This window comes from Microcebus murinus, chromosome 9, assembly GCF_040939455.1.
Source record: "Microcebus murinus isolate Inina chromosome 9, M.murinus_Inina_mat1.0, whole genome shotgun sequence".
Classification (NCBI taxonomy): Eukaryota; Metazoa; Chordata; class Mammalia; order Primates; family Cheirogaleidae; genus Microcebus; species Microcebus murinus.
The window spans coordinates 80,479,401-80,505,857 of record NC_134112.1 but is presented as its reverse complement, the minus strand read 5'-3'; the positions used below and the strand labels follow the sequence as shown (position 1 = coordinate 80,505,857).

The following is a 26,457-nucleotide window of genomic DNA, read 5'->3' as shown; positions in this document are numbered from 1 at the left end:
CCCATGGCAGGGATTAGAAATCGCATCATTTCCCTCACCTGATTCCCCTTTAGATCCTCGTGGGGCTGGCAGGCCTGCCTATGGACAGGCCCAGCAACTCCCTGCCTGGGCCTCTCGTGCCACGCACATGTTCACAGTGGGTGAACAGTCCTGGGCGCTGCTGGCAGAGCTGCTCTAAATCTCTAAGGTCCTTGAGGACAGCCACTTGTGATGAGTCAAAAAAAACATGCAGCCTCTGTATGACAGCCACAGTGCCAAGCGGTGCCCACCAGGCCCCAGGAATCGCTCACTTGGGACTCTGAAGAATGGGCTTGATTTCCCCAGCAGGTTAGGTTTTAGGAGGTGGCCAGACATTTGGATGACTACCTTGGGAGTCATTCAAGTGTCTGGGTCTCCTCCTGCCTAGGACTGCCAGGACCCCAGGCTCTGGGCTCCACTATGACCAATAAGGGCTACAGACAGCATGTACTATTTTATTGGGCCTTGAAAGCTTTAAATACAGAACGGACTGGCCAGGGGGTGGAGGTGGAGACGCTGGCATTTGGGAATGGACATATCAGAGAAATCACATAATCAACAGCTGGACAGAGAGCTGGGGAGGAAGGGCAGTCTGGGGTAGAGGAGGTCACCAGCTGGCAGCTGGCCCGGGTGTTAGGATTACGCCCTCCACTGGGGACAAAGTCTTTCATGTTTCTTCCTGATTTGAGTACAATTTTTAAAAACCACAAACCCCCAAATAAAAATACAAAATCAGCTGGGAGAGACTGTGGACGGCAGTGCCCATCGCCCCAGAGGACAAGGGTCTGCCCCTAGAAAGCCTTGGGGCTCCCCTGCCCTAGCCCCAATGCCACCCTATGAGACATTTCCACACACTGAAGCAAAGCTGGACCCAATCTACACCCTTCTCTGGGGTCCGGAGTTGAAAACACCCTCCCGGCAGAGAAAGGGGTACTGGCGTGAGCGGTGCTGGGGACCAGACCCGATCCCTTCCTTAGCGGCTGTAGCCAAACTCATCGGCGTCATCGGCTCGGAAGTCTCCGTAGCGCCACAGGTTCAGCTGCAAGAGAAAGCAGAAGACAGTTCTTAGGGACGTGGGGCCTGCTGGAATGCACAGGACCAAGTCCCTCAACTCAGCACCCGCTGGGCTCGAGAGGCAAAGACTCACCCTGGCGCTCTTGGCTGACTCCTGGGCATTCAGGTACTCCGTGATCTGCAGGGGCGGGAGAGAGGAAGGGAGTGCTCAGGATGGGGACTCTGCACTGGGGCCCAGCTGACCCTGTAGGATGCCCAGGGCAGGTGCACACCACTCCTGCTCGGCCCCTCCCACAGAGTCCCCATTCCCTCACACTGAAACCCGCAGTGCACAGTCACGTTTGTCTCCTTGGTGTTCCCTCAACTCTTTGCTGTTCCATCTGCCTGGAACACTCCTCCCCTCAGGTCCTCCTGGTTCCCTGAGGCCTGAGTGTATGACAAAGTGTCTCTTCCTGATGAGGACTCCCGTGAACCCATGTAACATGAAACCATCCCCTCCCACCTGCCCTCATTTCCTTGACTCTTTTTTTTTCCCTTTTCCACTGCAGCTATCATTTTCTAACTTTCTGTTTAGTTTACTTATTATATTCATTTTTATTGTTTCCTCATGCTTGAAGGTAAGCTCTATAGGGCAGGGATGCTGTCTTTTGCTCACTGATATATGGCAGGCCCTCTGTAGGTGTTTGCTGAGAGAATGGATAAATGAATGAATGTTAAGTATTTATCTTAGGGATTGGGAAAAAATAAATTTTCTAGATACCAGAGACATTATGGGCAGCTCCATATGGGGATATATTAAGAGCTCCAGCTCTAAGGGAAACTTAAGCTAACCTCATAGGAGCCATTTTAGGAAACTGGGGGTCTTCCATGGGGGAGCCAGGGGTCAGGCTTCTCCCAAGACACAAGAGCGTTTCACACTGGTGTCTTGTTCTGAATGATTCATCAACATGCACAACCAGTGCCACTGATCCCCAAACCAGCAGTGTGCCATGGGGGCCTGAGGTGCTGTGGGCAGGAGAGGCACACTGGGCTGGGGAAAGGGAAGGCAGTGGGCACACAGAAGAGAGACAAAAAGGAGAAGAGAATCTGGTTTTTCAGGCCCCGCCTTTCTCACCCCTCATTGCTGAGGGAGTATTGGGAGGAGCTGGGTACATCCTGTTGTCCTCCTACCTGTTCCTGCCATGAGGCGGTGGCACCATGGAGGCCACGAGCTTCCCCTAGCCTGGCCCTCTGGAGGGCTCCCTGGGGAACAGGGCTGGTCTGCAACGGGGCCTTAGCTGTGGCTTGGTGAGAGGCTGGGGAGGGCTCAGATATGAGCGGTGCTGAGTGAGGGGCTGCCTAGTGTCCAGAACCCAAACTTCACTATCAATAGCTGCATAGTGCATGGGGTTCCCAGGTCGTGGCTCACTGATTGTCATGATCAGCCCCGTGAAGTGGCAAGGCAGTGAGTATTCTCATTGCACCAGGGAGAGGTAGGTCACAGGAGGTTGACTTCTCCATCTGGCAAATAGTGAAGGCAGGACTTGTGCCCAACCCCAAGTCTGAGGGTCTTTCCAAACAGACTGGAGATGTGCATGGCAGAATCCTTTTGGGTTATTTGGGGCCACTTCCTGGACAGTTCTGGCTCCAGCTGGCACTGGGGCTAGTAGTTAGTTGTGGACTTGGGAGTTGCATTTTGGAGGACAGGAGTGAGGCTGGGACATAAAGAGACAGGCTTTGACCCTCTTCACACCACCCCTGGCAAAGTTTTTGAGCCTGTCACCTGGGTGCACAAGGGAAGGGAAAGTTTCTGCTCTAGTTTGCAGCTGCATTCTCAGCCAAACCCGTAGCCAATTAATTTGGGATATAATTAGCTTTTTTTTAAAAACTCTAACAAACCCAAATCCATTATCTTTCCCCAGCAGGAGCAGCAGGATGGTGGGTTCCCTGTTTCCTGCCTGGCTCCTGGTGCAGTCCCCAGTCCCCTCATCTGTGAGGCGTCCCCACAGCGGGTGGTGCCTCTTATCACGTACCACTTTCTGGAACTGCTTCTCCTTGCGCACCTCCACCATGACCAGACCCTCCTTCACCAAGCCCAGCCCCACGTCACCCTTGGAATCAGCAAACTGCAGGGTGACATGGGGGCAGCTGGCGCTCAGGTGCTCCACGTTGAGCAGGCACTGAGTGTTCTGGATGTCCCGGACCACGCTGTCCACGGCGTCCGTGCGAGCATCATCCTGGAGCAGGGACACACACGGGATAGCAGACGGGTCAGTGGCAGCTAAAGAATAGTCACTTGGGCCTCAGGTCCTGTCCACAGAATTCCAAGAAAGCCTGGCCAGCAGGGGCCTCCAACTCACTCCCCTTTGGACCCTAATGAGGGGAAACAGACCCTGCACAGGAAGGGTCCCCTTCCTCTAGTTTGCTTTCCTAAAGCTGGAGCCTATGTGCATGTGAGCCCATTCTTCTTCTCTACTGTCACACCCCTCCCATATGCCAGTGTTTCTGAGAAGTGGATTTTTCCCACCCAAAGCTCCCCTACCCTTGGCAGCCTGGCTGGCCCTCTCACCTTCTACCTCTCTCTCGTGGGACCTTGCTCTGGCACAGTGAGCCTGTCATGTCCCCATGTCTGTCTTTACAGGGATCTCTCTCTCCCCATCCCCATAGACTTCCCCTGACCTGGTCTGTGATACTTGCCCTCAACGTCTTTTGTTCTTTCTCTCTTGCACTTCGACAACTTTGTGAAAAGGTAGGGAACAGTCAAAGGTGCTGATTCCCACTCAAGCTTTTTTTTCATTTGCACCCACCCTTCATCCGGAGGCAACGCTGACCACACTGCTCGCGCAGCTCTCACTCCTGGCACCAGGCACCTCCTCGAAGCTAAAGTCAAGGGCACCCCCACAAGCCTCAACCTGTGTGAGCTCTCTGGGGAGATGGACACTGCAGACTGGCTGTCTCCTTCTGGGAACTGGGGGCATCTACAACCTTGAACACAGCTTCCTCTCTGGCTGCACACACTGCCTCTGGGTTCTCATCCTCAGGTACTGGGACCCCAGCACTTCTTAAGGCTCTTTCCTCCCCATGGCGCTGTCCACAGACTTGCTCTGGGTAATCTTTTAACTACTCAATTCCATAATTCTAGGTCTCATCTTGCTTCCAGATTGAAAACTATAAAGCCACCTGGAGGTCCTACAGCCCCAAATTCACTCCTCCTTGTTCCCCTTGGCCAACAGCAACACATCTACACGTAAGAAATCCGGCACCATCTAGTCTCCAGCACAAACGGTCGTAACTGTCTCCCACCCATTCCTCCTATCCACAGCGCCACCAGAACCAACTTTCAGAAACCCACTGGACCATGTCACACTTCTGCTGAAAATCGTGCCACATCCCTCCTGCCTACAGCACAGTGAATGAACTCCGCACCAGGGCAGACAAGCCCATGACACTCAGGCCCTAACTTCCTTCCCTTCTCACCTCCTGCCACTGTCCGCAAGCCCCCTGGAGTTCAGCTGCAGTGGCCTAGTCTTTGCTCAAATACACCCTGGCCACCAGGCCTACCTGTTTTTGCTCAAATACACCCTGGCCACCAGGCCTACCTGTTTCTGATGAACTAGCTATAAGGCTCTAATGTTACCTCCTCGGTGGCACCTTCTCTCACTTCCCATCTCTTGAGTCCTATTACTAACACACCATCCGTGATTGTTTCCATCTTCTCCCATCAGCCCGTGAGGGCTGCAGCAGTGGCTGAGTGTCAGCACATAGTCCCCTTTGCAAGGAGGAAGGCTCTAGACTCACGTCTTGGGGCACCTGGATGAAGGCGAAGGCATACTCTGTGGCTTGAGCTGGCAGCACCCGAGTGCTGAAGGCAGGTGGCAGGGTACCCAAGCGGGTGGATGGCAAGATCTCTCTCTGCAGAGGAAGCACCAGGTCAGCAGCATCAGACACTCAACGCCCCCTCGCTCACACATGACAGTGCTGTGGCCAGGCCCCGGGGAATGCTAACTGTGGGCCTCCCCCACTCACCCCACGGCTCAGCTCCACTTCACCTCATACATAGGCTTCCCCAGCTGGTGAAGCCAGGGGAGAACCTGCCCTGCTGCTGCCAGCAGTAGCTGGGGAGCTGTGACTCACACTTTCTCACTTTGGGACTGGTACGGGCATACCTGGCGGCTCCCTTGAAAACAATCACAATGATAACTGGGTTTTAACTGCTATTTGCATTTTCTCCCAATGCCCTTCTCTGTGGGGTTGGTTCCCTGACTACTTTCCCAGAGCTGCTGGCTGGGAGATCACACCAGGACAAGGGCCCCTGCAGTCCCCAGGCCTGCCTGTAGTGCTGGCCCAGGTGTGTGGGGTCACCCAGTCTGGCAGGACCTTTTCCTTTGAGTACTCCCAGTCGGGAGCAGGGCCTAGTTCTGGGCTCTCTGCTAACAGATCTTCAGCTCCGGTCCTTGAGGAGGGCATGGGAGGAAAGCAGACCACAGCTACACCTCAGGAGTGTCAAGTTCCTCAACTACAACTTTCTCTGCTCCTCGCTGCTGTACCTACATGGAATCTCCCAGAAAATGTCAACAGACTCCCAGGCACAGCCCGAGAGACTTTTTCCCCAAGGGTACCAGTTAGTAACTGTTACCCTGTGGCTGTCCCTTCCCTGCCAATCTGGGTTTGAGGATGTGCTGGGGATTAGCAGATGGAACAAACACCTGGTTCAGCATGAACACCAGGAGCTGTGGGGCGTAAAGGGCCTCCACATGCTGTAGATGTCCTGCACCCCCTGCTGCAGGGATGTTAGGCAGAAGAGCAGTGGTGCCTGTGGCTGGGCCCTCACTTGGGGCCTGGAGGTGGGACCTATCAGGTGGGACCTGCTTGTAGCTGCTGGCCACAGACACCAGTTTTGCCTGGTCACTCAGGGGGCCTGGCCTGTCATGTACACAGCCCAAATGTTCATTGTTCTGTCGGTAGCTCAGAGGAACCTTCCAGAGATCAGACAGTTTGATCCAGGGTCCTCCCACCCCCCATCCTGGTCCCAACACTCACATTGCCATAGTCGATGTAGAAGACGTGTACTTTGGCAGGAGACTCGACTTTCTCTACTCGGGCACGATACCTGCAATGGCAGCATGAGCAGAGCTCAAGGGACAGCCCTGAGGGGTCTGGGATCCCAGGGCCTAGGTGATGGCAGGGCAGGGGGCAGAGCACCTCCCTGTCCGGGCTTCGAGGGTGTCAGAGGACAGTTCCTGGACTCCATCTAGGCCCAGCCTCGGGCACTGTGGCCACCACCTAATGGAATCAGAGCATAGCTGGGAGCAGAGGAGGGAGCAGGGAGCATGTGGAGCAGATTAATGTGTCCTTGGGGCATAAAGCAACAAGACTAATGACTAGATTGATGTCTGCTGTTTAAACCCAGCACACTAAACAGCAGCTGTAATTAGCCGGCAGATCTGTCTGGGAGGCCGCAGCAGGGAACACATCCAAGTCACTTCGTCACCCTAGGAAGGCCATGGGCCCTACCCTTGGTAGATTACACGTAAGTGACCTTCCTCCAGCCTGTGAGTGCTGCTTCTCATGTTCTAGACAGCTGGGGTGGAGGGTCAAGTGGCTGGTCTGTGCTTATTGTGGACCAGCCTCCCCTTCAGCCCCTGTGACATCATTCTTCCCACATGGGAGGGGGAGTGTGCTGGAGAGGCCTGGCCAGACAGCCGGGGCTCCCACCCTGGGCTTCCCCAGGAGAGAGGGAAGGATGTCACTTCTGTCCTTTGGGGGCTGGCTGCACTACAGAGGGCTCACAGGTCAAAGTGCAGGGCCCCAGATGGCTGTGGCCACGAAGAAGACAGCCAGGAGAGCTGGTGAGGGCCGTCAGCAACAATCCAGGGGAACTAGACTGCTAAGGCAAATGTCTGGGGCTAGCCTTAGGACAGCCTGCTATCACTCCTGCCATCCCAGGTGGCTTACCATTCTCCATCTACAAATTTGGCAATGCAGAACTCTCCCCGGCGGGGGGCGTAGGAGCCCTCTACAGGAGGGTGGCTGGTGATGTCATTGCGCATGTTCTCCATCAACTTCTCCAGCTGGGTGCCTGTTGGGGAGGAAGAGGGCAGTGAGGTCTGCAGCCGTGCTCTTTGGAGCCTCATCTTTGGGAGGGCCTGGGGAGTGAGTAGGATGTGAAATTCTGGGGGACATTGTAGCACTGGCTCTGCCCCCAACCCACACAGGGAAACCTTTTGTCCTCACTCAGGTGGCTCATGAGGCTTCACACTGCTGTCTTCAGAAGTTGGATGGGTGACTTGCTAACACATCAGGCTTTAAAGGCCCACAGAGCCTTCTAATCTCAGCGATCCAGGCTACTGGCTGGGCCCTGGGAGCCCTGGGGAATGTGCCTGGGCTTTGAGTAAGGAGGTGGAGAAAGTGAGGGGACATGAAGCAAGGCTGAGGCCAAAGAGGAGCCTCGTGTATGGGGAGAAATGGCCAGCCCATACCCCATTCCCACAAGCACCAGCTCCCGGCCTGGGAGGCGCAAGGCCTCCCAGGTGCATGAGTGGGGATGAAGGATGGGGCCCACACAGCCCTGGGTAAGGAAAGGGCCTCAGAATTTGGATCCACGAGAGATGGGGAAGGAATTCTGGGAGCAGGGCCTACAGCCTTAACTTGGCCTTTCTGACTCTTGTCACCCTGTAGGATACATGCCGAGCAGACCTTCCAGTGCCGAGAGGCTGGGGCTTCACCGTCCCATCCCTCACTCAGTGCCTCTCTTTAGCTGGGGATGGAGTCCCCTTTCCTGCCTTGTCTTTCCCTACTCACTCTGACCTCGGGTCAGCTGTCTTGCTTGTCTGCTTGTTTTTTGCCACCAATCCTCGAGGCCCTCCCCAACCCACCCTGCTAGGCATCAGTCCCTTCTGGGCCTGACTGTAGCTCAGCTTCAGACTGTTTTTGCCCCCCTCTCTCTCAGAGGCGAGGGTGACTATGAATGTGTGGTTTATCTTTGGGGCCCAAGGCCACGCTGTAACTGGTGTACAACATGTGTTTCTGTTGCTACACTTCCACAGTCAGCCTTGTAAGCTTGCTGCCATTACACTGTGAGCTCCTTCAGGGCATACACCATAGCTCACCTGTTTCAGTTTACTCAAGGCCTAACAGAATCTCCAATATATGCAGGGTGCTTAATAACTCAACTGTACTGCAAATAAACTCTGCATATGCATGCCACAATGTGTGTCTACTTCAGGCTGCGGCATGGGCCAGCAGCCTGTGGTACCGCATTCACACAACTTGTCTCAGAACAGGGACTAGAAGGCAGCAGCTGCCCTTCCCCTACCCAAAGGCAAACCCTCTATACTTGTCCTTAGCAAGTGCTCCTGGCCCACAGAAGTCAAAGTCCAGGGACTAGGAAGAAGCCTCGATATAGACAGTTTCTCTGTAACTTGGTCTACTTTTATTTTTCTGCTCCAAGGCAACAGAAGCAGGACTTTGTCTCCTGCAAACAGACAAAGCCCTCTGGGATGTCCTTACGCAGAACCTGGTTGGTCATTTGTAGCAAATGGCAGTGTTTTTGTCAGCTTCTTCCAGAAGGCAGGCTTTAATTGAGAGAAGGGACATGGAAGAAATGATGTCCCTCAAGAGCAGATAAAAGGTTTCTGAAGAGGGAGGCTGTGAATTCCAAGGTTCATTTTCATGGATTTGACGGAGCCACCCGAGACCCCACAACTCCCCAGGCACTGCCACCAAGTGCCTTACTCCCTTCTCTTCCAATATTCTAAGAACACATGGTTTTCTCTAGTTTTCTTTCTTTCCTTATTTTCTGCCTCAGACACACTCACTTCAGGGTCTTGCCTTCCTAGAACTGCCAGAGACAGTCAGGTGGGGTAGAGGGCTGTCCCATGAAGCCTTATACCCTTAGGCTTTGTCCCCTGGAGATTCAGGACACTGTTCCTATGCAAGGCGGGTCCTCTCCAGCAGGGCCCAGTGTCCAGGTGGAGCCTGCCTGGGAGTCATCGCACCCTTCTCAGGGGGCCCTTCTAGTTGGGTCCTTTGTTCAGGAACAGCTCTCATTCCCACCTCAACCACCACTGCAAGATTCCTCTCTGTCACACAACCCAGACCTGGAGGCTGCCACCCTGGGTTCATTTCCAAGGCAACTGCTGGGCTAGCCTTCATCAGGACATCACGAGAACCTAATTCTGAAGGCTCATCAGCCCTATTCCTCCTCCTCCCCTGCATTTTTCCTTCCTAAGCATAGCCAGCTCAAGGCCAGGAATGGTCAAATTTTTCCTGGTGAAACAACACTGCCACAGAAACAGCTGCCTGGGAAATATCATTAGAAGGGAAGTGGCTGAGACAAGGCTGTTGGCAATCTGGAGTGGGCCTGGACGGGGCTGTGGAGGCCAGGCGTATGTGCATCCTGCCATCCTCGGGGCTGTCCTGTCCTGATGTGACACCTTCAGCCCCCTCTGCCAGGATTAGGCTCCTTGGACCCAGAGGTGGCTTTAAGAGCTTTTTCCTCTGCTCCCAACTAAATTGTTTCCCTGCACAGGGTGGCAATGAGAGGAGGTTGCCAGGCTGACCTCCCCCAGTGGCACAGCAGGTGGAGGAGGGAAGTTGAGTCAGCTGCCACCAGCACTCTCTTCTGTTCCCTGGTCTCTAGAAGCCTCTGCCTAGAAGACCTTGGCCACAGTGCACAGCACTCAAGGACAGGAGGGAGGAGAAGGTCCTTTAGAAAGATGGCCCAGGGATGACTTTCCCTAGAGCATTGCATGTTTCCATGGAAACTGGCTACCACTCAGGGCTATGTTAGCCTCTAGAGAAGGAGAAACCCCAGCAGACAGCCCAGCCCCTCCTCCTCAAGGAAGCTGGGAGGGAGAGGGGCTGAAAGCCCTGCCTGGCTGGTGCTTCCTGACAGACTCTGGGGCTAGAGCCTCAGGCCAGGCCCAGCCAGCCCAGCCGGGGATATATGGGGGCAAACCATGACCCAGGAGCCTCAGAGCACCACGCAGACAAAATCTGTTACCTCACTGGGCCTTAGAGGACCTGCTCAGCCTCACCTACACGCCTTAGTCTACTGTACACGTGGGTTCATAAAATGACCCTCCGGCCCAGGGAGCAATGTGACAGACTTGGGGTGGGGTGGCACCAGTGTGGGCTCCCCAGGGGAGACTCTTGGACCACCAGGGCTGTGCTCCTCCCTCCCACTGGCAGAGCCCCCAGTCCCAGGTGAGGGGGGCTAGACCAAGCCAGCAGCTCCTGGGCACTCACCGGTCTCCACATCCTGCACGTAGAAGTGCAGGTCGTCAGTGATCTCTGTCACAAACACTGGCTTGTAGCTGGCTGACCGCTCCTTCTCCTCCAGTACAGGCATCACCTCCTCCACCGGCTGCTCCTCATAGTGGGCCCAGACCTGCATGTCCAGTCAGCAAAGGTGAGGGGGGACTAGGAAGTGAAGTTGAAAAGGACACTGGGAAAGAGGCTTTGGGCAAATGGGGTCACCCCAGGTGAGTGTTGTGTGGGGGTCACTGCAGGGCACTTGAATCACACTGGGCTGAGCCCCTGAGCGGGGAGGCATGCTCACTGAAGTTCTTCTCATCCAGTGGCTCTCAAATTCTGGCAGGCATCATCAGAAACAACTGGGGAACTTATTAAAAACGCAGGTTCCCGGGGCCCACCCTGAGCCTACCAAATTATAATCCAAGGGTCCCAGAGAGAGTGAAACAAGCAAAAGCAGACTCCAAGTTGGTCCTCATGCATACCAGAGTGTGAGACCCTGTTCTAATCAATTGCCTTGGCTTGGGGCTCCCCACTTCACCACCCCTGGTGCTTCGGTCCCCATCTCCCTTCCTCATGGCACTCTGTAGAGCTTACTTTGAACGCTTCAGGCCCTCTCAGTGACATAGCGCCACTGGCACTCCTCAGGCAGTCCAAGTGACAGCTCTGGCTGGGGTGGGCTCACCACTGTGCAAGAATGCCTGTCTGCAGTAACTTTTCTTCTCTCTATCCTCCTCACCTCCAGCAGGTTGCTGTGACCTCAGCTCAGAAGCTAGGCCATCCCCTCCCCACCCTTCCCTCTCTCCCCTCCTTCCTAAGCCCCGCGCTGTCAGGGCTGCAGTGGCTCAGAAGATGATTCGAGGTGACAGTGAGTCAAGTCCAATCCCGAGGCCAGGAGATTATCTAAGTAGTGACGCCTGTCAGAGCAGGGGAGGGAGGTGGCTTTCCAGTTGAGCAGCAGGAAGGGGGTCGGGGATGTGGGAGTGTGGAACCAGACCACACATGCGGTCCCCTAGACACATGCACACAGGAACAGGGGTGATAAAAGTATTCTCCCCAAAATTCCGTGCTTACTAGGTGGCCAGGAGCCATTCTAAACATTCTCCAAGTATTAATTCATTTAATCCACACCATAGCCCTCTGAACACATATTGACATTACCCTTGTTTTACAAATGGGCAAACTGAGGTACACAGGCTTGCAGCTAGAAGTAGTGAAACCAGGATCCAAACCCTTGCAGCCTGGCTCTAGAGTTCTTCCAGGGGCATTTCATTGACTGGGCATCCTGGAGAAAAAGGCGGCAGTGAGCAGCAGGAAAAGCTGTGGAGGCCTTGTGTCCCTATGGCCCTTGAAAATTAGGTCGTTACTTTGACTACCTGATCACTAAGATGATGCCTTTCAGGGAATATGTAGATTTAGATTCCTGGGGGCTGAGGAAGCACGGGGGGGGGGGGGGGGGGGGGGGGGGGGGGGGAGGGGGGGGCAGCTGTCTGTATAGGAAAGTGGGTCTATAGCTTGTAGACTTCCCTGAAAGGGCCTTAGAAGAGAGCCACAAATGTTCCACTTCCAAGGCCTATGTCCTGATGAGGGTGAGGCTTTGCCCCTGGGCCTGGATGGAAGTTCTCCAGGTAAGTGTCTAGTCAGTCAGTCATTCCAATTGACATCTGGGCCCCCAGCCCCTGTAGCTCCGAGGATCCATGGGATGCACTGCCTCTGGGAGCCCCTGAGCGGGGAGGCATGCTCACTGAAGTTCTTCTCATCCAGTGGCTCTCAAATTCTGGCAGGCATCATCAGAAACAACTGGGGAACTTATTAAAAACGCAGGTTCCCGGGGCCCACCCTGAGCCTACCAAATTATAATCCAAGGGTCTTATGGGAGACAAGACTGTCAGCCCTACCTTACAGGAGCTGGAGCTGAGCCCTTCCTGTGCTACCCCTTCTCTCCATAGCACCCACCTTTGCAATCCTGCAACCCTGCCTCTCTCTGCACACCCTGCCCTCTCCAGACCATGTGGTCAGCCCTTCCCTCTGCCCCTCTGGCTGTTCCTTCTAGCTCCCTCCTTTCCCAGCACTCAGCTGGTTCAAGGGACAGGACCCCTTGCACTGGTTCCAGAGTGGGCCCACCCTGTTTCCCCTGGCTGTGGGGGAAGGCGGCTCCTCAGCTGTGTTGATGAAATGGGAACAGTTTGACAGGCTGAGAGCAGAAACTGCTAATGACTCCTCAAGTGAAAGCGCCTTAGGCGACAGCATCAGGTTTCCTCCTGGGGGAGAGGGGGTGGAACTTCTTTCTCTGGCAGGCTCAGGTGGACAGCAAGCATGCAGTCACAGAGGATGCAAACAAAAGCCTCAGGGATGACCCTTTGCCCCTAACAATGGGGCTGGCCCTATGACAAGGTCCCAGAGCTCATGTGGGGGGAGTAGGGGAAGTGCACGCTGCCTTGAGAACTGAGACGACAGGCACTCCACACAAGGTGGCTGGCTCCTGAGGCTGCCAAGAAGCATCCAAAGGGTAGGAGACAGCTCAATCCTCAGATGAAGGAACTCTGTTTCTAAGAGATGTCTGAACTTGGCCCTTTGGACAGTGGAGCCATGAAGGTTCCTCTTCCCCTTTGGGATGGAGGTGACCAGCTGCTCCCTGGGGCTTGGCCTGCTTTAATGGCAAACTGGTAATGCAGCCTGGCCAGGTGACTTCCTGGTGGTAAGGAATCAGTCAGCTAGGCTTGGCTACCCATGTACCACCCTTAAAACAAGGGAGCATTTTGCCCATGTTGACTTACATTGCTCTTTGGCAGAGCTGGTACAAGGAGGAGACACACATGTTGACAAGATACCTACCAGACACGTGCCACTTTTCCATAGCCATTCCAACCCTCCTACAGCCCAGATCCCTTACAGGAAGCTTGTTTGGGGGAAGCACTATGAAAGATACCTTTTGAAAAGATGCAGTGATTGTGCACACAGACACAGAGCCTTCTGGCTCCACCCCCAGACTCTTGGCCTATGGAGAAGCTGGGCAGAGGACAGGGGTACTGGACCTGAGAGTTTTATGAGCCTTTGGCAGAGCGAAGCCTGAATCTGGCCTAAGTAGCAGGGCCCGGGATGCTGGGAGACCCACCCATGGAATGGGTCTGTTACTGCTCTTGGTCCACTCCAAGCTGTGTCACTAGGGAGGGCTGTCCCAGCTCTCTGACTGATGGTAGAGTTGTGGTCAGGTTGGGAACAGTGTCTTTTCTGCTTCAAGGCTGGGCCAGGATAGAGCACCTCCCTGAGGCAGGGTGCTGCTGGCACCCTCCATGGCTCTGGCTACAGACCAAGATTGAGAATGGGCTGTAGGCTGCTCTGCCACACAAGTTCCTGCCTTGCTTGGGTCGCCTCTATACTCTGGGGCTTCTTATGTCCCCGTTGCTACAGCTGCCCAAAGGGAAGGAGCCTACCACACCAGCCACAGGCAAGGCCAGGTTGGGAGTGGAGGCTTTGTCTCCTCCTGTCCTCTTCCCAGCCCTGGCCCTCCCTTCTCCCTGTACTTCCTCCTTGGGGAGCCCCAGGTCCGCCTTTTGGCAGGAGATACAAAATGTGGATTGAGGATCCGCTGGCTAGAGTCTTTCCTTTCTAAATCCTATTTAATATCGCTGCTCACAAGGCTCTGGGGGTGGGGCTGGCACAGGGCCAGGATGGCGGAGGCCTTCAAGCCTGCAGCAGGGAAGCCAGGCTCAACACAAGCCAATCAATGGCCAATCCAGCCCTGTCCAGGGCTCTGCTGTGCTCGAGTTTGGGGATAGGAGGGAGGGGGAAGGAGGACAGGCGCTTGCCATCTGTAGCTCCCTCCTTGGTTCTTGGGTCTGCCCAGGCCCCCCCCCCCAGGTGGAGGCGGGGGTGGGGTGGGGGGGGAGGGTACCCTCCTGCAGAGGAAGGGAAGGGCTCCTACCAGTCTTCACTGAGGAGGAATCCACAGGGTACAGGGAGGAATTAAATCTAGCAGGGAGGCAGCTAAGCCACTGTAGCTGGGAAACCAGCACCGTCAGGTTCCCTAGACAGACTCACTCACAAATGCACGCACACATAATCACATTCCCTCAGGACTTCTGCACGCTCCTGGTTTCACACACCCTCTCAATGCTACCTTCTCTTGGTTGGCTAGCAGGTAGAAATATTCGTGCATCCTGATGCTAATGTGATCTCTCAACCCCTGTCTTTTGACAGGTAAGGCAGCCTTCACTGCGGTCACAAGTGAGGCAAGGTTGGGCATATCTCAGATACTCAGGTTACTGTCCCCCAGCTGGCCACCAAATGCTCTCATCTGGGTCCAGCCAAGTCTGAGGGCTGCTAGGAAGTCCACCCCCCCGGAAGCAGCCCTGCTAGGAGGAGGAAAGCCTGCTTAGGCTCCTTAGGATCCTTGAGGAGAACAGGGATTTGCAGGAGAGGGACCCAGGAGGCAGCAGGCCCAGCACTGAGAGTTGTGCACTGCATTTTAATTGAACTGGAATAAAAACATGCAGCCCGTGTAAGTAATTAATCACTGGTAATTACTCCTCAGCGTCATCAAGTGGCACCAGCAAAATGGTGACTTGGGCTCTTCCAGACAAACCTAGTGTAGTAAATAATGATGCCCGGTTCAGCGGAGCACCTGGCAAGGAACCCACCCCTCTGTCTCGGGCCAGATTCCCCTCCCTGTCCTATGCTGGGTCCCTTGGATCCAAGAGGCAGCTGCGAGGCTTACTTGCTGCAGAGCCAGGAAGCAAGGCCTGGAGCAAAGGTGCTTTCAGAATCTAGGCCTTACACTCAGGTGCTTGCAACTCTGCCCCCAGCTGCTAACTCTTCTGTGAAGGTTCAGCCCTATTAACAGGAGGCCCCAGCACCGCCTCTGCTCTATCTCCCTGCTGCAGGCAGAGGACACAGGGGTGGCAATCATAAGTTCAGCTGTCACAAGCAGGAAATCCAGGAGGAAGCCGTGTGACTCCTTTCCTGTAGGAGCCAAGGCAGCCTGCTTCCCTCATTGTTCTGAGAAGACAGAGTTTAATGTCAGCAGGAGGTGGAAACCTCCTCTGAGGCCTCATGCGGGCTCCCTCCTCCAGGGCCATGGACAATCACCTCTCACCTCTCCTAGCCTTTTGGTCCACCTCTCCTTGGAGTCCTTCCATCTCCATTCTCCTGCCACCACCAAAGGGCTGGTTGTCTGCCCTAATATCCAGGGGACAGAAAGAACAGATACAGAGAGGGACTGCCCAGGAGGACAGTCCCTGGGGGAAGAAGAGAGGCCCTGAGTGAGGAGGTAGCAGCTCTGGGCTGGGGAAGAATATGGTGCTTTGGGGGCCCCAAAGCCCCCCACTCTTTTTGGCAGGTGTCTGGGCCTTGGCTTTGGGAAGTGAGTTTTGAGCCAGATGGATGCCCCATGGGGAAGGAAACATTTATTCCTGGAGCAAATTTATGGCTCAGCATGGCTGTCCCAAGAAATCCTGCTCAAGCCCAGAGAAGCTCTGACAAATTGGTGGCCGGCTGATTTATCCCCATTATCAGGGCTGGGCTGTAAGTCAACAGTGACAGGTTGAGTGCAAGGGGTGCTGGGCCCAGCTCCCACCACCAAACCACTGGGTTCCTTAATTGTCAATTGGTTTCCAAAAGCTGCTTTTCCAAAACCACCCCCCTTGTCTATTCAATGCAGTGTCTGCAGAGACGGAAGGGCTGTACACCTGCTGCCCTAACAGCGCGGTGCATCTCCTGGGGCTGTCTCCCAACGGGACACGTGAAGGAAATTCCTAGGAGGGTGCTGATGGAGAGGGGTCAGTGCTAGGGAGGGAGGGACATCCCAGGCATTTCTTCCATGGCTCCAAGGTCACCTTCTAGACAGATTTCTGCCCCAGATCTAGCCAAGCAGGCCTGTGGATCCCTGGTGATCTTGCAGGCTGGCAGCCCAAGCCCACCCCAGGTCTGCAACAGGCTACGGCTGAGGACACATGCGCTGGTAGCCTCTCCCTTGGTTGTGCGTGGCTCTCTGGTGTGGGGTCTGAGACCAGCACTTTCAGGGCTGCTCAGTGAGGGGATGACAGAACCACGTCCACTGTTCTCTGGAGCAGCTAGTTAGTGTGGGGGGTAGGGGATGGCGAGGGGAACATGCATGGGCTGCCACACTCTACCTTCTCTTTCTTCTGCTTGGCGGCCTCCTCGGCAGACAGCAGGGACTTGTAGTAGGAGCTGCGCTCAGCGGTGAAGTGGACCTTGGAGAGCGCGTGCTCCACCAGCAGGACAGACAGGTTGGCTCCGTCGATGTGCAGCCAGCCGATGAAGTTGCCGGCCTTGTCCATGCTCTCCACCTCCACTTCCACCTGGACAGAGAGACACGCGTCAGTCTGCAGGAGCCAGTCTGGGTGTGTGGGGGTCAAGTCCACGGGGAGGAGAGCAGCACCAGGGCCTTGGGCTCACAGGCCTTGGGCAGCTGCAGCCATACTCATTCCGTGGGGCAGTAACAGCTGGGATGAGGAAAGAAGAAGAGAAGGAGCCTGTTGGGGCCCCTGCACAGGGATCCTGTCTTAGTACCTTCACTTCAGCTCTGAAAAATGTTTCTAAGTATACAGCTACTCACACCCAGAATCGCCCTTGACAGACATGTCACTGATGAAGCAACCTCCAAACTCCCCTTTGTTCTCGGATCTCTTTCCCTTCCTTGTGGCAGAGAGCTACTGGGGCAAACATGACTGTCCTTACCCTATGGATGTGTGTGTGTGCGCAGCTGGAGATCAGGAGAAAGAAGAGAAGAAGGCAGAGCTGTGGGCACCTGCTCTCCAGCGCCCACTCCCAGCTCTCCAACATAGGCAGGCCTGCAGGGCAAGGCAATCCCCGGGGACAGGGAGACTGCTCTTCACAGAAGAGCTGAGTGAATTCATGTTTAATGAAGGTAATTACAGTGGCTGTATGAAAGCCAGGAGAGGACAGGTGAGGCAGAAAGACGTGGCAGGAACTGCATTAACAGGGGGCAGTTAGGGCCACCCCGGAAGGGTGTGGTCACTGCCACAAGCCCATCCTTGGTGCCACAGGCTGTGGCTGAACCTCAGAATCCTCAAGAATCCCTACAGGGCTCAAAGGCTCCTGGGCCTCCTCCACTGAGGGCCTCATCTGCAGGACCCTGGACCTCAGCAATGACTGAGTCTCCAAGAAGGCAGCCTCAGGGTCATGGCCCTGGTGGTGACTCATCTGCTCCCACGCCACGAAGGCAATGGCCCAGTATAAATTCCTTCTTTGATACTTTCCTGACCTCTTTCTTCTCCTGCTAAAGGGGCCTATAAATGTCTTTGCTGCCAAATGTAAAAACTTGTATTAATTTAAACAGCTTCAAGCTCTATTAAGCAATAAAATGAATATCTAAATACCTGGGAATTCTTGAAGTCTGGGCTGGAGCTAGTGGCACAAGGTTACAAGGAATGAGGGTGGGAAGCAGGGAGATGTTGAGTGTCTTGGTACACAGAGGTGGCCTGGGTATGCAGAGAGAAGGTAGCAGGGAGGAAAAGAAGGGGCCGGGCCAGGGAGGCGGGACTCTTACTTCCTCCCATTCTTAAACAGCATCTTCCTACTTAAGGCCCACAGTTAATCCTTCCAGAGCAATGCAAGTTCAACAGCGCCTGAGGTTGCAGTGCAGGACAGAAAGGGGATATGTAGAGTCTATTAGGGTGCTGATCTTGGAGGTGGCATGGAGAAGGGAAGGGCAGCTAATAACAGGCAGAGATGAGGGCAGAATCCAGCTTTCCCACTGCCTTCTCTACACTGCCTCCTGGCAGAAGAGACTGTCCCCTAACCCCCTTCCCCATAACCACAGCCTTCTGTTTCAGGTGCCCCCCTTCCTCATTTCCCACTGCCACTACCCAGGACTGTGGGACCTTTCAGCTCCTGAGCACAGCCTGGCAAAAGTACTGCGACTCAGTATGCTCCCAAGTTCTCTGCTAAGCTGGGCCAACCTAGTGTCCGCACCCCACTGCTGAGGGGCAGAAGCGGGACGCCTGCATCTAGTGCAGGCGTCCTCAAACTATGGCCCATGGGCCACATGCCGCAAGCTGAGGACATTTATCCGGGCCGCTGGATGTTTTTGCCGCCGCTGCCTGTCCGTTTAGCAGCCGACTCGTCCCGGGCCCACAGTGCGTACTTTCCAATGGTCTGAGGAACAGTGAACTAGCCCCCTGTTTAAAAAGTTTAGGACCCCTGATCTAGTGCCTGTAGATGTTAAAACAGGCTTCTTCTTCCTCTAGTTCAGGTAATTGACTTAACTGAAGGACTTGCATTTGTGGGAGAGAAGGGCAGGTGAAAAAATCTGAGGTTGCTCAGATTTCAACACCTCTGATCTACCCTGCAAACAGCCAGGGTGCTAGAGCACAGGGGAAGCTCGGCCACTGGAAGATTGGTCACCCCCACCAGGGTGGACAAGAACTGTGATGGGCAAAATGACACACAGAAAAACCACCTCTTATTTAATTTGCCAAGCTTTATCAAACACACTAAAGTCAAGAAGCAGCAGGTTCCAGAGGAGTTCTGGGGAAGCAGAAGGAAGAACACAGAGGCTGTCTGCCTTGTGCTGGGGGAGACACATGCCTGATCAAAAGCAAATAAGGCTAGTGCTCTTCTCAGCTAACACCAAGCCCAGACTCATGCCGGTTTCCCCACTCCCTAACCTCTTGCCTTCCACAGATGTAGGAGCCAAGAGTCCTTGCCCTAAAACCGAAGGTGGCTTCCCTGCTTAGATACAAGGCCTCTTGCCAGGCCTGGCAGCCCCCCAGACAGCTTGTGGTAGGCCAGTGTGGCTCTTGGCACTGGGTTGCTGGGATAGATGCAAGAATCTCAGAGACAGGCTGCAGAGGCAACCAGGCAGGCACTGTCATTGTCATCCTATAAGGTGCCCATGCTTAGACCTCACTCTAAGCAAACCCGAAATTCACACTTTGCCCTGGGAAGCCAGAAGCAGATGCTTGCCCCTCCTCTCTCTAAGGCTTACATTAGCGAGAACCCAGCAACTAGCAGCCACACCTGGGGCCAGCACTGCCAGGGAGCAGCCAGGTTCTCTTGGGCAGGTGATCACTGACTTCACACTTAACTAGCCTCTCCTGTAATCAATACGCTAACTTGGGTTTGACAAGTCCCTAGGCCCAGCCAGCCACAGAGGAAAGACATCTTTGGCCTTGGGCACTGTGCCGCCACCAAATCTGTAGAGAAAGATAAAGCTATTGCCTGTGGGGCTCTGTTCCCCTTTTATTACAGTTGCCATAACCACAGTAATTTCTCAATCAAATAAAGGCAATCAGGGGAAGGTGGGTTGGGCTCCTTTTTAGACAAACCCTGTGCTGTGCCTACCCTTCTGGACACACCTCAGCCTGGATGGCTGCATGGAATTCACTGTGATTCTTTTCCAGCCTGGGGAGAATTGTGGGAGTTGCAAGCAGAGGGTTGCAGGGAGCTCCCAGGTTGGTATGTATGTTCATCCTTCATCATGTTCTCTTTTACACTGCCAGGAACCTGCAGCTTACCTATAATGTTATGTGGTTCCAGGTCTGTACAAGTGTTATTTCTGTTCAACTCTAAGACTCAAATTTTTCTGGCTTTTTCTCTCAATGAAAAGATATACTGCTTTTGCTATGTCCCATATATTTTGGTATGTTGTATTTCTATTTTCATTTGTTTCATGAAATTTTTAAATTTCCTTCTTAATCCCTTCATTGACCCATTGGTCATTCAGGAGCACACTGTTTCATTTCCATGTGTTTGTGTAGGACCTGGGGGGTCACTATGTTAAGTGAAATAAGCCAAACACAGAAAGACAAATATCACATGTTCTTACTCATATGTGAGAGTTAAAAAAGTGGATCTCATGAAGACAGAGAGTAGAATGGTGGTTACCAGAGGCTAGGGAGGGTAGGGGCAAGGGAGATGAAGAGAGGTTGATTAATGGGCACAAATATATATTTAGAAGAAATAAGACCTGATGTTCCACACATCACTAGGGTGATTACAGTTAACATTAATTGACTGTATGTTTCAAAATAGGCAGAAGACAATAATTCGAATGTTCCTAGTATAATAAAATATAAATATTTAAGGTGATGGATATCCCTATTACCCTGACTTGATTATATAAATATATCAAATTATCACATGTACCTTGAAAATACGTATGCTTAATATGTATCAATAAAAAGATATACACACACAAATATATAGAGATACAGTCTATTTTTGTTATTTGTGGTAGTTATGGTCTATAAAGTGATCACAAATACTGAATTAGCAAATACTGAACCACTGTTCCTAAGGGAAGTACAGGGTTTGAGTTCCTCTGAGCCTCTGGTCATAATATTTTCATCTAATCAATATATAACCTTATTCCAATGTGTCTCTGTATAAACATACCTTATTTAATGTATGTCCTTGATTCAGTAACATTAAATTCATGGCTAACAGCACGTTAACTCATGCCTGAATGAAACTTATCTAACACACGCACTTTCTCCATAATGCGCATACCAGCCTTCTTGTACAAGCTCAGGAACATTAGACAGCACTTCAGCCCAATGCTTCAGGGACATTAAAACCGTAAAATCACCCACCCCCCAAAAGCAAAAGAAAAGTAAAGAATATGGCACTAAATAGACCATGAGAAGGATACTTGTTTATGAGAGCTGAAACTAGAAGGTGGATTATTGTCTTGTTCAACCTAAGATGGAAATGTGCTCACCAGGTGACACAAATTTTTTTGTCACTCTGTATGTGTCCATAAATGACAAAATTACCACAAGTATTGATTTTGGTGTTACAAATAATCTTGGCAAGTAGGTGAATATGCATGTACATAATCCACAGATAATGAGCATCAACTACATACCATATGGATGTACAGAGAGAGCCCTTTCCCACAAGTTACCTCAAATTGAAGATAGGAGTTGGGGGAGGGAGCCTCATTCCTGTCAAATATGCAAGAAACCTTCATCTTGCCCAACTAGATATTATAAGCATTAAATGAGATACTATTAATGGAGTGCTATATAAGTTACAGATTGCTATACAATATAGCTACTTGTCTCTCTCACATCTTACAGTGTTTCAGGAAGAGATCTGGACTCAACAGCTTCCATGGGCAGTCTCCTGCAATGGCAGGTGACATGAGGGAGCTTGGGTGACCATGGGCTGCCAGAAGGCTGGGAGTGGGCTTCATATGAGAGTAGGCATGGTGTGTACACATGTGGGTGGACATGACCTTGAAGGTACCAGAGTATGTGTATGCATGTATACAAGCAGTATTCTTTATTCTCCTCTGTTCAGTGTACATGCTGAAGCTGAGACCCAGGAAGACATGTGGCTCTGGGGGAGGGGAGTGCTTCCTAAGAGACTATGAGAAGGGGCAGGGGCGGCTTGGTGGTAACTGGTTAGGACAGAATCGCAGCCTAAATGCCTGAAGGTCAGCTGTGACCCTCAGGTGCTGAAGGCCATTGTGGTGCTGCCTCACTTGCAGCCCTGGTCAGCTGGTCTGCCAGCATCTCTTGTCATCTGCTCCTGATGCTGGCAGAGTGGCAGGGATTCTGTGATTGCTGAATACCTGGCCTGCGCTCTTCCCAGCTTAAATGCCTCTTTCTCTGTGAGGCGTCCTTCACCCCCACCTGCTGTGAGCCGCCCTCTGAATGCCTATGGGCCCACTCTCACTGTGGCTTAGGGGCCAGTGTACAGCACAGAGTTAAGAGTATGGACTCTGGCACTAGACAGCCTGTACCTGTACAAACTCTGGGGAGTCACTTAACTTCTCTATGCCTCTGTTTACTTTGCTGTAAAATTGGGATTGCAACAGTGCCTACCTCAAGAATTTGTTATGATTAAATGAGCTAATATAAATATGTCAAGCATTTAGGAGAGTGCTGGGCACATAAACGCTTCATCATAGTCATCACAAATTATTTACTTCCTGGTAGGGGCAGTTATTTCATTTCCAAATGTCTTTATTCACCAGCTACTGGACTGTCAGCTCTGTGGGAAATGAAGCTTGTTCTAGACAATGAAACTTCTCCAGAGCTGGGCAGGTGTACTGACTGGGCCACGAGGTCATAGAAAGAACATGGGTTTTGGACTCAGACAGACAGGGCTCCACTCCTCCTAGCTCTAGCTATGGATTTTGGGGCAAGTCATATGACCTCTCAGACTGTTTATCTGGAAGATAAGGACAGGGTCCTGTGTATTAAATGAGGTAACATAAAACTGTTTCCTCTTCAACAAATGCCCCAGTACCCTGGTGGTCCTGTCTCTCTGGGATGGTTACATCTAGCCACTGTCCTGCTTTGTCAAGCTGCGCACAGGGGTCTTCCCATCAGAAATGACCAACCCCTGCTTAATAAGCCCCTTTATTCCTCTCTATCCTGAAAAGCTTTGTGTTTCTTACCCGCTGGGGTCCTCATACAAAATACAAGAATGAAAGTAAGGCAAGTGGGGGCTCACTGTCCCCACACCCCTCTGAATAGATAGATACCTTTCTGCTCAGTGTGGGGATCTTTCCCCATTGCAGGGCCAGAGGAGTGGGTGCCACCAGCCAGCCATGCCCAGCGGGAGAGCAGCCAGACACACTGGACCTGGCCTGTCTGTGGGCCGGGGCAGCCAGCGGGCCCTGCTGCCTCTCAGTGGGACGCGTCCTCCTGCTCCCAAGTACATTAATGTGCCACTAATGAAATTGTTCTGGCTTATTTACCAAATTAATACAAACGGCACAGGCTGTTAATTTGCATGTCTTCTAATTACTGAGGAAGAGCTCCCAGTGCCCAGGCAACACGCACACCTCAGTGATCACCCAGCCAGGCTGCAGTCTCGCCCTTTCCAGTTGAGGGTGGTGAGGAAGGGGAGAACTGAGGCAACCCCCAGCTCCATGCTGGGAGCAAAGTGGGGGGAACGTGTGGCCAGGAATGTTTTCATTTCCTAGAGCCCCTTTCTCAACAGCCTTAGTGCCCTAGCCTCAGAAATACCCACCCCTTCTCCCCAATTGTCCCCCTTCTCCCTATTGTCTGGATTCTGTCCTGTTCCTTGAAGCAGGAACTACTCAGGCAAACAGGCAGCAGGGGCCAAGTCATTCTCCTCCTCTAAGTGAGGCGCATTACCTGCCTGGGGTGCAACGCAGGGCTGGGGAGGCACTTGGGGTTTGCTGAGGGCTTTGAAGGAAGGAAGAGAAGTCAAGGTTGGGCAAGGGCTCGTGGTTTTATAAATGTTAACACACCTCCCACCTTTTCCTGGTCCTTCCAGCCAATCAGCCTTCAGATTCTGAAATCTTTCCTAAGTGCCGTGTGTGTATGTGTTTAGGAGAGATGTAGAGGAGTAAATTCTGACTGCCCTGGGGCTCATTTAGCTGTGTCTGTCCTAACTCTTGTGGTCTGGGGGCCAAGCTGGAAGCCTAGAGGCTCTAGAGAGGGGCAAAGCTGAGGGCCCAGCTCCCCCTTCTGCAGCCTCCTCTGGATCATGGGGAAGTGGGGGTTGGGGAGGAGGGAGACCGTGCACTGGAGGCTGCCTCCATGGAAAGGCCAGTTTAAATCAGGGAGCCAGGGGCACTGAGGGAAAAGAATTAGAAAATGTAGAACAAGGGAAGACAGCAGGGGGATGCATGTTTCTTTTGAGAACTCAAGGGCAGCCAAAAGAGGTAGTCCACACAGGGGATCTACTAGCAGTGGGGGAGGGAGACCCCCAATACCAGCCTTTCCTTTTGGATTTACCAGGAGGATGGAGAAGAGGTAGCATCTCCCCCATGTGCACAGGAGTTGCAGCTATGCCTGAGGCAGCACAGGAAATTACTGAGCCTCAGCCAGCCTCAACCCCATGGGAGGCTGTGAAAGCCTGAACACAGCTGCGGAGGACGCTCCCTCCCTCCCCAGGGGAGGTGGGCCACCTCGGGCAGGACAGGCCACCCCTGCCTGGGGGCATCTGGAAAGGGAAACTTCCTGCACAAAGTGGGGTGCTGCCTGCAAGTTCCTCCAGATGGTGAAGCAGGACTACCTCAGTCTGGGCTACCCCAGGGGAGGTGACATCAGGGGCCCCAATGACAGGCTTTAGAGGCAGAAGGTTGGAAGTCTCCAACCTTCCACATACTATTTGGCCACACACCTGCTTTAAATACTTCCAAAGAAATCAGCATCAGGCACAGTAAGGGGCCTGGATTGGGGGACAGCACTGCGGAGCAGAGACAGCCCTGGACTACAACTGAGACCAAGAACCAGTCTCTCCCTCTCCCTCCTCTCCCTCTCCCTTTCCCTCCCTCCCTCCCTCCCTTCCTTCCTTCCTTCCTTCCTCCCTCCCTCCCTCTCTCTCTCTCTTTCTTTCTTTTTATCAGCCCCAAGACCTCGAATCATTTGCTTTCCTGAATAAAGCTGTGGTGCGGGGGTGGGGTGGGGTTGCAAGAGCACCAGCTATCCTGAGGCTTCTAAGGTTCTCTCTGCTCTGAATTTCTGAGGTCAGAGGTAGAGGGTGGCAGAGCTGAGAGCATAACAGGATGAACAGGAAGCTGTACCTGGAGCTGATGAGAGAGAAGAAAAGCAAGTGAGGAAGCCCCGCTCATTAATTGTCAAGTCCCGTGGGAGACCTTCCCACGGGGCGGTGGGAAATGGAGGGAGAACTGAGTATTAACTCGGGGCCCAAGGCATGCCAACTCCTCCCAACCCACTCATCCCATCCGCAGCTTTTGGTGAGACTATGAGTCGTGATCCAGAGCAACCCGCGTGGCACTGAGGTCCTTTCCTGCCATGCAGAGGAGCTGGATTTTCTGCCATCACTGATGCTGCATAAAGGCTGTCGTGTGCTGCCACAGCCAGAGCTGTGAACTCGAAGAGACACCTCACCTTAACACAGTAGCAGTTTAACACAGCCAGCTCATCCCCTCCACTCCTGGTCACGCAGAGCCACACCAACATCTTTCAGAGATGACGAACACAGAGCAATTAATATTAATAATGCAATGCTCCGAGAGCTAAGAGGCAGTGCCTATGAAATGCCTCCTGGGTCTCATTACCATCATGGGAAGTGGGCAGGCGAGCGGCACAGATCTTCTATGTGCTGCTGGGCAGTGTGGCCCCTGATCCCCCATCACCTCCAGACCAGATGACTCTTTCAAGTCCAGCCCACAGAGCAGACTAGTTTTCCAAAAAACCTTTTTTCTGACATTTCAAGCACTAGGAATGCCTGAAAGTCTGGCCTGGTTGGCACACTAACAGGAAGGGCCAAGAAGCTCCTGGAAATGGAGGGAAGGCCTGGGCAATGAGCAAGATGGCTCTAGAAGCTCAAGGTATCTTTCTCTCTCTCCTTGAATGCGTTTTCCTTACCTCAGGCATGAGGGGTGTGATGACAGGGGTGGGAATGGGGGACAGCTTCTGGTCCTGCCTGAGGCAGAGAGGCAGCAGCCAAGGCCATCAGCATCATCTGGGTCTGCTGGGAAATGTAAACCTGCTGACTCCAGGTCTTTGCAAGCGGTAACACAGTTTACAAACTGACGCAATCTGTTCCTTTGGTGCAGACAATAAGGAAAGCAGACTGTTCATCTTCCCAGGAAAGCCCTGGGCTGGAGGCTAGAGGGAGATTTAACTCTCTCTCTTCCCTGAGGTTTATGCTGGGAATGTGGCTGGATCAGGGGGCCCTCATTCTGCCCCTAGCTCCCACCTAGGGCACCATTGCTGGAGTCCTGTCTTGAAGGTTTCCTGGGCCTTAGGCAGGCTCTGGCACGTCTTCCTTCTAAGAACAGGCACACCTGAATGGCCCAGCTCCTCCTCATGCTCCTTGGCTGCCATGGAGAAGGGCAGTCTTAGCCAACAGGAGGAGTGAAGAGTGCCTTCCATCAGGTACCTGCAGACAGCATCTTTACCTTGAACACTGGCTTGAGTCAGGGAGTCAGCCACACTGGTGTTCTCCCAAGCTCAACCAGTGTTATCTCTCTGGCTTCAGACCGAGTACCTGAGCCCTAAAGTTATGGAGCTATGAAGAAGACGGTTGGCCTCTTTTCTTGGGGAGAAATCAGTGCATGACCTGGTCTGAAAATATAATAACCAAATGCTGATTGGGTCAAGTTCAAGTGCCAGCTCCCCTCCCTCTGTAGGCACCTGTACCTATATAACTGACCCCAAGGCCTGCTCTGGGGACTGGTGCAGACCCCTGTTCTGTGTACTCTACTTTGCTGACCTCAACTCTCAGGCTCCTCCTCTACCTGAACCACTG

The 26,457-nt window shown here is 53.1% G+C and overlaps 1 protein-coding gene across 1 annotated transcript in view; it reads right to left on the bottom strand.

Annotated features, from left to right (window-relative positions):
• Nucleotides 1-453: 453 nt before the first annotated feature.
• The window catches only part of SND1 (staphylococcal nuclease and tudor domain containing 1), a 425,525-nt gene continuing 399,521 nt past the window's right edge, over nucleotides 454-26,457 (bottom strand). Inside the window, exons 17-24 of the mRNA XM_012789123.3 lie at nucleotides 16,398-16,586; nucleotides 10,261-10,402; nucleotides 6,967-7,090; nucleotides 6,052-6,121; nucleotides 4,810-4,923; nucleotides 3,045-3,248; nucleotides 1,166-1,210; nucleotides 454-1,057 (exon numbers count right to left, since the gene is read on the bottom strand). Coding sequence (XP_012644577.1) covers nucleotides 992-1,057; nucleotides 1,166-1,210; nucleotides 3,045-3,248; nucleotides 4,810-4,923; nucleotides 6,052-6,121; nucleotides 6,967-7,090; nucleotides 10,261-10,402; nucleotides 16,398-16,586 — 954 coding nt within the window. The 3' untranslated portion in view covers nucleotides 454-991. The remainder of the gene's footprint in view (nucleotides 1,058-1,165; nucleotides 1,211-3,044; nucleotides 3,249-4,809; nucleotides 4,924-6,051; nucleotides 6,122-6,966; nucleotides 7,091-10,260; nucleotides 10,403-16,397; nucleotides 16,587-26,457) is intronic.